General features: G+C 40.2%; 1 protein-coding gene across 4 annotated transcripts in view; it reads right to left on the reverse strand.

Annotated features, from left to right (window-relative positions):
* Positions 1–12,721, reverse strand: part of LOC133311395 (uncharacterized) — a 67,896-nt gene that overhangs the window by 54,349 nt on the left and 826 nt on the right. For 3 of the 4 annotated variants that reach the window (XM_061512439.1, XM_061512438.1, XM_061512437.1), the window contains exons 3-6: positions 9,678–9,948; positions 9,516–9,583; positions 9,334–9,403; positions 8,883–9,248 (exon numbers count right to left, since the gene is read on the reverse strand). In XM_061512439.1, coding sequence (XP_061368423.1) covers positions 8,883–9,248; positions 9,334–9,403; positions 9,516–9,583; positions 9,678–9,948 — 775 coding nt within the window. Of the gene's footprint in view, positions 1–8,882; positions 9,249–9,333; positions 9,404–9,515; positions 9,584–9,677; positions 9,949–12,721 lie in introns of those variants that run through there. The other variant, XM_061512440.1, reaches the window with a different exon arrangement.

Here is a 12,721-nt window from a genome sequence, read left to right on the forward strand (position 1 = left end):
CTTAAGAGGAACTTCTAAGCAGTACCGGAATTATCATCGGCAAAGACAATTGTGCTGGAATGACCATCAGCAACATGGACAGTGCTCCCCCTTAAGAGGAACTTCTAAACAGTGCCGGAATTATCATCGGCAAAGACAATTGTGCTGAAATGACCATCAGCAACATGGACGGTGTGGACAGTGCTCCCCCTCAAGATGGCCATCTTGGGAAGAAAGAAGATTAAAGAAAAAAAAAGCTTCGCGGAATCGGAAAAGTCGCCGGAGAAGGCGGTGGGTCGTCAGAAAAGTCGTCGGAGACGGTGGTGGATCGCCGAAAAAGTCGCCGGAAAGTCATCGAAAAAGTCATAGGAAAAGTCGCCGGAGACGGCTGTCAACGGTGGACGACGCGGTCAACGGTGGTCGGTCAACGACAACGGTGGTCAACCCAACAACTTCCAAAGGATCATTCTTTTCTGATGTGACAGATCAGTCTAAGCTGCAGTCACAGAGCATACTAAGAAAAACCCGAAAAAAAATAGCAACGGGAAACCCTCAAGGAGGGTGATATCTCTCTATAACCATATTGAAATTATGGAAAATAGAACTAAGTTAAACGGATTAAGATTCCTCTTGTTAGGCTCTAGATACCATGTTGAATATCATAGATACAAGAGGAAATGATAGTAATCCTTGTTGTATTAAACTACACAACATTGGTGCTATTATATAGCAAACCAATTGAAGAATACAAAGAGACACACTCAATGTGGGACTTCTACACTATTAACACTAACACTCTTAACAGTCTCCAATTGTTCAACCGACCTGCTAGTTTTCTTTCAGTTACCTACTGTTTCCTTCATTTTCTTGCCTATGTTGATATTTAGCATTTTGAAATCAGTTTCCTTAATGAAAATATTTGGAAACTTAAAGGGAAACAATTACCTAGTGCGCCCAAAAAATGATTCTAGCTGCTTTTATTGTTTTCTTCAATTTTAAAACTGATTGTTTTCTGACATCTTATGGAGTTTTGTTCCATTTATATAGAAGCAAGCTTTTACCATCTCTTGATTTACAATGAGTAATTTTGACATATATTAACATGGTTTGACAATATTGCCACTGAAATTTTCAACTTCACAAAGTAATACCCCCACAATATGGATTTGTATCTTGTAAGTTCAAAAAAAAAAACACAGATCTTTGCTTTTATCATGCTAACTGAAATGTTAGAATTTTGTGTTAACTTGTACTTGAACTGGATAAGATAATTAGTATATTAACTCAGTGTTTCATCACATCACAACCATCACAATTGTTCAGTGGCTCATTATTTAAGTGACATAACATGCTCCCATTCGCATATCACATACTATAAGTGTAGAACGTACTGCTTTATTGGTAACTATCACATGGAGAGGTATTCTAATGCGGATTGGAAAGGATGTCCCATACATCAAGCTATTGTAACTTTCCTTCGTGGAATTTTAAAGTAAGAAGCAAAATGCAATGGCAAGATCAATTAAGTAATTAAAATAACAAATTGTGGCACAAGTTACTTGTGAGCTATTATTTGATATTCTTTACTTGATGAGATAGGCTTCAAAGGCCCTCCACATATGAAGCTCTAGCAAGAGAATCAAGTTTCAATTCATATCACTCAAAATCCAGTATTTCATGAGAGGACAAACACATAGAAGCTAATTGTCGCTTTATTTGCGAAATATGCAACCAGGTCTTATTGCCACATTAGAACTAAAGAACAACTAGATAGTATTTTTAATAAGGTGGTTAATGGGGATACAAATTGATTGAGGGGGAGTCTTAAGAATTAAGAGGGTATTGTAGTCTTTAGTTATTTGTACTTATTAGAGTAGCTCTGTTTATAGTTAATAGTTAATTTCATTCTTCGTTTAGTGTGAATAAAGTCTGTCAATTTTTATCCCAGCCACTTGAGGAACATTGGAAAATTGTTAAACACATTTTGAGGTATCTCAATGGCACTTTATCCTATGGTCTGGTATTTCATCCACCTTCATCAAAGCACCCTCTCTCACTTGTGGCCTTTTGTGATGCTGATTGGGGTTCAGATACGAATGATAGAAGATCAACCTCTGGAGCTTGTGTGTTCTTAGGCTCCAATCTCATCTCCCGGTGGGCTAAGAAGCAGTCCCTAGTGGCACGTTCAAGTGCTGAAGCTGAGTATCGAAGCTTAGCCCATGCTGCAGCTGAAATTTTGTGGGTGCAATCTCTTTTGCAAGAGCTCCAAGTTCCAGTTAAAGTCCTTGTCATCTACTGTGATAATCAGAGCACAGTTGCTCTTGCTCATAATCCAGTTTTGCACTCTCGAACAAAATATATGGAGCTAGATGTCTTCTTTGTCAGGGGAAAAGTTCTGGCTAAGTCCCTCATTGTGCAGCATGTTCCATCTTCCCAACAGGTTGTTGACACCTTCACTAAGCCTCTTTCTGCTTCCAGATTTGCAGATCTCAGAGACAAGCTCAAGGTCTTGGATCATGCAATGCTGACCAAACCCCCTTCAGCTTGAAAGGGGGAATATTAGAGTAGCTCAGTTTATATCCTGTAAAATCAGTTACAACAAAGTAACTTACTTGTAACTAATTGTAACTGACTTAGTTTTCTGTTAGATTCGAACTCAGTGAGTTAACATTGTATAATTAATTAACTCTCTGAAGTTAGCTTAGTTCAGTAGGTCTATGATACATTTCCTCTACAGGTTTATAAAAGGAGCAAGACTAGAAAGGTTTGGGCTCCCAACAACCAATCCAGCCCAATGATAAACGACCAGGAAGGTAATTTCGTAACCAAAGAAGGCAAGCTTGTCCAAGTTCCCAATGCTGCCAATATTGCCCTTCAACAGATTACCCACGTGGACCAGGATGTGAGTGGGAGTTCGTTAGAAAAGGGCGTGAGAAATGGAAGATAAAATGGGGAGCAAGAGGTGAGGATGGACAGCTTGGAGAATGATGTTTATTGGGTCCCTTGTGGGAATTTGGGAGAGAATTTGGGAGAGAGTGGAGCCTCTCTATGTGCTCCACACTATCTGTTATTGATTTGTTATTTGGTTAGGATTAAACAGTAGCATTTTGTTTCCATTGTTTTGGATTACTGTATTGAGAGTATGAGAACTCTGATGAATGAAATTGCTCATTTGGTTTATTAAATACAAATCCAGTATTATTTTCTTCCTTCGTGCGTTAATTGGGTTCGGGAATCTATCGGAGCTCTGTGGAATGGTCTGGACGAGACAAATGGATCATCTCTTAGATTCGATTGAGGAAGGGCTGCGTAGGGGTTGTGCTAGGCATGAGGAATTATGCCTGAGATTCGATGCTAACGAAACGAGACATCAGGAGGTTTTGCTTCGTATGGAGGCCAGCGAAAGAGGAGTAGAAGAAATTCTCAGACGACTGGACGAGATGTCCAGGGATCGGAGGAGTCGTTCTAGAGACGGTGGTAGTAATTGCGAAGAACATGAAACCGTTCCTAATGGGGAAGGACATCGGAGAAGAGGGGAAACAAACCATCCGATTATTAGACGGTTGGAGGTCCCTTTATTTGCTGGTGATGATGCTTTTGGGTGGGTGAACAAAGTGGAGCGATATTTTACGGTGAATGGTGTGACGGAAGCAGAGAAGGTGCAGGCTGTGATGGTCGTTTTGGAAAGGGAAGCTCTTAACTGGTTTCACTGGTGGGAAGGGATGAACCCAAATGCACCGTGGCCACGTTTTAAGCGAGAGCTGCTCAGTCGCTTCCAGCCAGAAGTTTTAGACAACCCATACCAGGCTCTGTATAACCTGAAACAATAGGGAAGCATGACGGATTTTAGAACGGAGTTTGAGAAGGTAGTTGGAGTGCTGCGTTTTCAAGATGAAGACCTACTTAAGGGAGCTTGGCTTAACGATGTGCGTAGCAGTATCAGGGAGGAATTGCTGATGATTCCAATGTTGAGTTTGGCTGACATGGTGAAATACTCCATGAAAATTGAGAAGAGAAACTTAGCGTGGGAGGACGAAGGGGCAGGACCCTTGGGAAGAGGCTGGACTTTGAATGCTGGGCGTTCCCAAATGGGCCTGAGGGGCAGTACTGGCCCAAATGACCTTCGAAAAGGGGGCCCAAATTCGTTTGCCCAAACAGGTTCCAGTAAGAGTGCTCAGTTTGGCCCCAACGCCTCTTCTAATGCGAATAGCCCTAATTCCCCTTCTACGATGATGGAGAACACCAAAGCAGGTACACCGTCAAGGGGTTCCAGCTCAAACTCGGTGAACCACGCGTCATCTAGCCACTTCAGCCAAGGTCGACGGCTGTCTCAAGCAGAATGGCGTGATCGACACCAAAAGGGACTTTGTTTCAAATGTGAGGAACGATGGAAGCCAGGTCACAGGTGCTCAGTCCCTCAGCTTCATCTTCTTCTGGTTGACGATGATGATGAAGACGTTGTCTACGATGACAAACCGCAAGAAAAACCGGAGGATAGTGTAGCGGTGGAGAGGAAGGATGAAGGGACAGGGGAAAAGGAACTCCAACTTTCCCTGAATTGCCTCTTAGGGCTCACTTCAAACCAAAGTTTGAAAGCATGGGGGGAGATTTCAGGAAGGAAGGTGATTGTCATGGTGGATTGCGGGGCTTCAAGCAATTTTGTGAGCAAGGATCTGGTGGATCAGCTCAAGTTACCCGTGACTGTGACTTCTGTTTATAATGTTATGGTTGGGGATGGGCACAAGGTCAGTTGTCAGGCGGTGTGCAAGGCTGTCGAGCTTAAGGTGCAATCAGCCCAAATTAAACAGGATCTCTACCTGTTCGAATTAGGAGGGGCAGACGTGGTGCTTGGTTTGGATTGGTTGATGCAACTGGGAGAAATAAGGGCCAATTTCAAGGAATTAACATTTCGGTTCGCACAAGGCAATTCGGAAGTTACCATTAAGGGGGATAGTTCTTTGTCACGATCAGAGGCCTCATTTAAATCCATGGTCAAAGCTTTGCATGATCATGGGGAAGGGTATTTCATTAGCTCTGAAGTCAGTGTTCGGCCAGAAGTGGGGTACGGTTGGGAAGGCTTGGAGAAGCTAATCAGGGAGTTTCAAGACTTGTTTCAAGCTACAGGTTCATTGCCTCCAAAAAGGGTGTGTGACCATGCTATCCATTTGCAGCCACGGAGTCCAGTGCCCAATCTCAGACCCTTCAGGTACCCTCATTACCAGAAAGGAGAAATTGAAGATTTAGTTGCTGAATTGTTGTCTTTTGGTTGGATACGTCACAGTACTAGCCCGTATTCGAGTCCTGTTATTTTAGTGAGGAAGAAGGATGGAAGTTAGCGGGTGTGTGTAGACTACAGGGCCTTGAATAAATTCACTGTACCAGATAAATTTCCCATACCAGTAGTAGAAGAGTTACTGGACGAATTGGGTGGGTCACAGGTGTTCTCTAAGCTGGACCTGAAATCTGGTTACCACCAGATACGAATGAGGGAGGAGGACATACCAAAAACAGCATTTCGCACACACGAGGGGCACTGAATATTTAGTCATGCCGTTTGGTTTGACTAATGCCCCTTCAACCTTCCAAGCCCTCATGAATGAGATCCTGAGGGGGTTCTTGCGAAAATTTGTCCTGGTCTTTCTGGATGACATATTGGTCTACAGCAAAACCCGAGATGAGCATGAGGAGCACCTTCGGGCAGTATTTCAGGTTCTGAGGCAGAATCAACTAGTGGTCAATAAAAAGAAATGCTCGTTTGGCAGCACGCATGTGGAGTATCTGGGGCATATCATTTCAGCTGTGGGTATTCGGGCGGATACGGAAAAACTGAGAGCGATGATGGAGTGGCCAGCACCTAAAAATATTAAAGGCTTGAGGGGGTTCTTAGGTTTAACTGGCTATTATCGACGGTTTGTTCAAGATTATGGCAAACTAGCGAAGCCATTGACTGACCTGTTGAAAAAGGATTGCTTTAGGTGGAGTGCTGAAGCTGAGGAGACCTTTCAGTTGTTGAAGCACAAGATGACCTATGTTCCCGTGTTGGCTTTACCAGATTTTAAGCAACCATTTATAGTCAGTACAGATGCATCTGAAAAAGGGGTTGGGGCAGTCTTGATGCAAAATAATAGACCTTTGGCTTACTGCAGTCAAGGGTTTTCACCTCGCGCAATGCATAAATCGGTCTACGAAAAGGAGTTAATGGCGATTGTGTTTGCTATACAAAAGTGGAAACATTACCTCATGGGCAGGCACTTTATTGTCAAAACCGATCAAAAAAGTCTGAAGCATCTATTGGACCAGCGAGCTTTAGGTGAAGATCAGCAAAAATGGTTGTGCAAATTGATTGGGTTTGACTTTGAGATTGTATACCAACCTGGTAAGGAGAATCTTGTAGTGGACGTTCTTTCTCGCCAAATGCAGTTTGCTAGCTTATCCCAATTACAGTGGCCGGACCTGGAGATTTTGGACCGCGAGGTTCAACAAGACAGCAAGCTAAGGGCAGTGATGCAGGACTTGCTGCTGAAACCGAATGCTCATGATGGCTTTTAACTGATTGGAGGACGTTTATATTACAAGGATCGGTTGGTTCTCCCTAGTAACTCTTCGTTTATTGTTCCTCTCTTAGAGGAGTTCCACAACTCGGGTGTCGGTGGACATTCGGGTTTCTTGAGAACCTACAAAAGATTAATGAGGTTAGTATACTGGGAGGGCATGAAGAAATGCATCCACGAGTTTGTAGCAGCATGTGGGGTGTGTCAACAAAGCAAATCTCAAAATGTCTCTCCGGCTGGTTTATTACAGCCTTTGCCAATCCCCACCAAGGTGTGGGCTGATATCTCTATGGATTTTATAGGAGGGCTGCCTAAGGCGTTCGGCGTGGACACAATCTTTGTGGTGGTCGACCGCTTCTCTAAATATGCACACTTTTTAACCCTCAAACATCTGTTTTCAGCAAAGGAAGTAGCAGACGTGTTCATCAAAGAGGTGGTAAGGTTACATGGTTTTCCTATTACAATTGTTTCTGACAGGGATCGTTTATTTATGAGCTCGTTTTGGTCTGAAATTTTTAAATGTGCTGGTACCAAATTACATTACACTACGGCTTATCATCCTCAAGCCAATGGTCAAACGGAAGTGGTTAATCGGTGCTTGGAGGTTTATCTCCGTTGTATATGCGGTCCCAAACCACGGCAGTGGCCTAAATGGATCCCTTGGGCGGAGTATTGGTACAATACAACCTATAAGGGGTCCACGGGTTTCACTCCCTTCAAGGTGCTCTATGGCATGGATCCCCCTACCTTGCTGAATGCTCAGCCTTTTGGTTCTGCCATTGATGAGGTGTCTCAGCTGTTGCTAGAACGGGATACACTGCTGAAGGAGTTGCATCACAATCTGACTTAGGCTCAAAATCGAATGGTGCAACAGGCCAATAAAGAAAGACGTGACCTGCAGTTTGCTGTGGGAGATTCTGTGTATCTGAAATTGCAACCATACCGGTTGAAATCTATTGCTAAGCGGTTAAATGAGAAACTGAGTCCTAGATTCTATGGTCTTTTCAAGGTCATCCAACGCATTAGGCAGGTGGCTTATAAGTTGCAGTTGCCTCCTGATTGCAGGGTTCACCCTGTTTTTCACATCTCCTTACTTAAACCAGCAACTATGGATGTACCCAACGTTCAACTTCTTCCTGCTTGTTTGTCTGAAGATTGGGAGTTAAGGGTGGAACCCGAGGAGGTGTTACAATGGCGACGTGCTTCGGGTGGTTCCGTAGAGGTTTTAATTAAATGGCAGCATCTCCCCGCGTTTGAGAATACTTGGGAAGATTATTCAGTCATCCAACGTCAATTTCCCCATTTCCACCTTGAGGATAAGGTGCTTTTATTGGGGGGAAAGTATTGATACATTTCCTCTACAGGTTTACAAAAGGAGCAAGACTAGAAAGGTTTGGGCTCCCAACAACCAATCCAGCCCAATGATAAACGACCAGGAGGGTAATTCCGTAACCAAAGAAGGCAAGCTTGTCCAAGTTCCCAATGTTGCCAATATTGCCCTTCAACAGATTACCCACGTGGACCAAGATGTGAGTGGGAGTTCGTTAGAAAAGGGCGTGAGAAATGGAAGATAAAATGGGGAGCAAGAGGTGAGGATGGACAGCTTGGAGAATGATGTTTATTGGGTCCCTTGTGGGAATTTGGGAGAGAATTTGGGAGAGAGTGGAGCCTCTCTATGTGCTCCACACTATCTGTTATTGATTTGTTATTTGGTTAGGATTAAACAGTAGCATTTTGTTTCCATTGTTTTGGATTACTGTATTGAGAGTATGAGAACTCTGATGAATGAAATTGCTCATTTGGTTTATTAAATACAAATCCAGTATTATTTTCTTCATTCGTGCGTTAATTGGGTTCGGGAATCTATCAGTCTATAAATAGACCCCTCTGTAATTCTCTCTAAATTGTGGTTATCATTTTCACAATTCTGAAACTCATATCATTTCAGATTCGCTAATTCTCTCTTCCCTTTCTTTACATTCTTCGTTTAGTACTACACTAAACTATGACTATATTAATTGTGTATAAATTTACATGCATACACCCAATTGATGTAAGGCTTCCAAAACTATCTAATTAAACCAAAGCAATGGGATGATGGGGGAGTTAAGGGGGAAAAGGCAGATATAACTTATAATAGTAGGCAAATTGGTCATAAATTTGTTCTAGTTTCTTCAAAACTATGTTATCACTAATTTTTTAATCTCCATCCTAGCCTTTTGACCACTAAGAATCTTGACAAATTTTTAAATTTGAATTTTGGTCAAACTTAACATTAACTTCAACCTTAAGGATTTAAGTTCTCATGAAAGTACAATAGAAAAGTGAAAGGACAACAGTTTTGGAATTTACCTGTATACAGATTATGGAAGCTATTCTAACCCTAGAGTTCGGCGCTTTAGCACTCTCTTTGGCTGATCCATCTCCATCGCTAAAATCTGAATCTGAAGATGAAACATTGACAGTAGAAGATTCATTATCTGAGGTATATTGGGAATGCCTAGCCCTATTGTGCTTCACATTTGAGCAGTCTCTTTTGCGCAAGTGTGGAGGCCTATATGCGCTATGATCTGACTTGTTCAGCTGTTCACAGCTTGCATTAGGGCTCACATTATTAAGCTCCTTCTTCTCATGACCAAAAACCAGAAAAGTATTTGGTGTTCTACCAGAAATGCCATAAATTAAGAACATTCGCAGAACAGCAACAAAAACTGACAGCTAGAGAAAGAACCCAAGTGTCACAATGGTTATGGGTAAAACATTAATTTATTCTTTGTATAAATATGAAAATGTCTTAACTTACATGATCAGAAACAGAACATTTAGAATTTATGAGGATCAGATGCAGACAGCCCAGAAAAGATTCATAAAACCTACAGAAAAGACGCGTGAGTGACTTGTAAGGAATGACATATGGCCAAAGCATGAAAATCTTAAAGAGTTTCATCAATGCCTTCCATTCATATCTCCCACCACACAGATTACCTAGACATAATATTATCTTCGACAACTGGAGTTTTTAATACCAAGACATCCATTGTTTTTCTGACCACCTATTTCAGAACAGAGCAGTTAAAAATTTTGCTTCAATTAATATACAAGTTTTACACACACACACACACACAAAAAGGCAGAAGTATTATATACCTCAACCATTGATCTCCAGATATCAACTGGGAAGGATGACCCACTTCTTGAGATTACTTCACTGAGCATCCCAAAAGCTACTGTCTGTAATTCGCTTGAACTGCTTTTGGGGGATAGTCTCATATTAATTTCAGTAGGTTTTTCTATACATATTGAATGAGGCATCAAACATGAAACACCATGAGAGCTAATAATAACATCAAGTAGAAATTTAACCAGTATGGTATCTTCAGACTGCAACCATCTTCGATGAGATAAAGTAATAATACACCTGGACAGGGAGCAGATTTTGTACAGTGTAAATTAAAAGTATCATCTACCAAACCATAAGTTGAAAGATATTAACAGCAAAACTCAATTTGGTAGAACAACATTAACCCTTTTCAAGCAAGAGTTCAATAATATTACTGCATAAACAGTATTCGTCTATTCATATTTAAAAACATAAAATGACCACACTTCAAAATGCAAAAATACATATACACCAGAAACTTTAAAAAATCCAAAATAAAAAAGCATATTCAAATTATTCAAAAATATAATAATTGATAAACTATCAGACTGAAAAACTTTAAGAAAATAAAAACCATTAGAAAAGGTCAAGAGCTTTTTTTTTTGTAGTCTCGCAGAAGGTGTCTGTGGTCGGTTCCTGATCTTTAGAAACAAACCAAATCTTCTGATTCTGTACCCTATGTACACCTAGGCGTGGTTATTAGTTCCTATGTTTTAGGGATTTACCATCTGTAATTTTGGTTACCATTTACCAAGAGATTCCTCTCTTAATTTTTAGGCATATATTAGTGTACAGCCTCTTCCATAATTCCCTATTAATGATGCCATTTTGTAATCAACAGAGTAAGGAAAACACAATATTTTCTTTTTAGTGTTTACACACCCTTCAGATGAGGGGCTAATCCCTCTCAAGTGTCTAATGGCATAAGTCATAGTCACAAGGTCCTTCCAGTGGAGGATTTGATCCCCTAAACTACAAGCAAAGTCTGCCCACACAGTAGCTCAGGTTGCCAACACACATTGTGGTTATAAGAAGCAAATAGCAATTAACAACATCCTTTCAGAATAAATAAAAGAAATAAAGCATAATGACTACAGCTCAGAATTTCAATCTCATATATACTACTAAAGTAACAACAAAAATTACAACTATCATTTTAAAATAATGGAATATATAATCATAACATTATATATAATAGAAAAGCAACAACAAAGTATTATTTCAAGATAATGGAATACATGTTGTCATTGTCCCATATCTTTTACTATTCCTTAGTGCATAATATTTCACTGCATATCATTGTAATTATTGTAAATATTCTGTTTTCACAGATTAATCATTATTTTAGGCAAGTAACTATTTAGTTAAGTCTATATAATAGACTGAACCAATGTACAGTATTATTCAGAAGAAATATTATTCAATACTTTTCCATTCAACTTGATATCAAAGATATGGAATCAACTATGAGAAGACATTTACCCTTGTGGCAAAGATTAAGAATTTTACTCTCTGGCTGCACATCATGGGTGGGAATTGCAACAATTTGATGTTGAAAATGCTTTTCCTCATGGAAACTTGGAGGAGAAATTTTAAATGGAGATTCCACCCGGATATGATTCTCTAAATGGAGAAAATATGATATATTAGTTAAAGAAGGCCTTATATAGACTATATCAATTTCCCCATGGATGGTTAGGAAGATTCACAAAGGCAATAGTGCCCTTGGGATAGAGGCAGATTTAGGGTGATCAGACTATTTACTTCAAGCATGTTGAGGAAGGTAAACCCCTTGTCTTACTTGTGTATGTTGATGACATTATTATATCAGATAATGATTCGGTTGAGAAACAACGTCTAAAGGAAAAACTAGCAGTTCAAACTTTACATGAATGATCTTGGAAGACTCAACTACTTACTTAGGATTGAATTTGTTTACTCTAAACAAGGTATTTTTATTTCTCAAAGGAAGTATGTCCTTGACCTTCTTAGGGAAACCGGGAAGCTAAGTTACAAGGCCGGTGGCATTCCCATTGAGCAGAACCAAAGAATGGGAAATGAAATAATGAAGACAGTCCCAAAGCTCATAAAGCTCAATATCAGAGGTTAGTTGGTGAGCTGATATACTAGGCACATACGAAATCCAATCTAGCATATGCTATGAGTGTCGTTAGTCAGTTCATGCATGACCTGAGAGTAAGACACCCAGAGGCAATGGAGAGGATATTATAGTATCGTAAAGCAACACCTTGCAGAGTATTATTATTCAAGAAGGATGGAAATTTGTCCATGAAAGTATGTGAAGATGCTAACTATGCAGAATCAGTTATTGATAGGAGATCAACTTTTCTGCTGTATGTTCTTGAGAGGAAACCAAGTTACATGGAGGAGTAAGAAGCAAAATGTTGTTGTCCATTCAAGCGCAAAGGTTGAGTTTCAAGCTATGGCACATGGACTTTATCAGCTACTATAGATGAAGAATGAAACTCCTATGAAATTGCTTCTGACAACAAATCCACCATTTGCATTGCACATAGTTCAGTTCAACATGACAGAACTAAACATATTGAGATAGACCGGCATTTCATAAAGGAGAATCTCGATAGTGGCCTGATTACCACAACAAACGTTCCTTCAGGGATGCGCCAAAGTGTGAAACTCCTTTGGCTTTAAGACAACAAAACCCCATTAGCATTGCTTATAATCTGGTTTAGCATGATGGAACTTAACATATTGAGATAGATCAGCATTTCATAAAGGAGAAACTCGATATTGACCTGATCACCACAATATACGCTCCTTCAGGAATGCAGCTAGCAAATGTGTTAACTAAAGGAAATCCTATGGAGAGGTTTCAGTATCTTATTGGCAAGCTCAAAATGATAGATGTCTACTCCCCAGGGAAAGTGTTGTCATAGTCCCACATTGTTTACTATCTTTTACCGCATAATATTCACTGTATATCATTGTAATTATTGTAAACATTTTGTTTCCATAGATTACTCATTACTTTAGGCAAATAATTACTTAA

The sequence above is a fragment of the Gastrolobium bilobum genome, unplaced genomic scaffold (genome assembly GCF_033153095.1).
Source record: "Gastrolobium bilobum isolate Gb01-03AN ecotype WA unplaced genomic scaffold, APGP_CSIRO_Gbil_v1 utg6009, whole genome shotgun sequence".
Lineage (NCBI taxonomy): Eukaryota > Viridiplantae > Streptophyta > Magnoliopsida > Fabales > Fabaceae > Gastrolobium > Gastrolobium bilobum.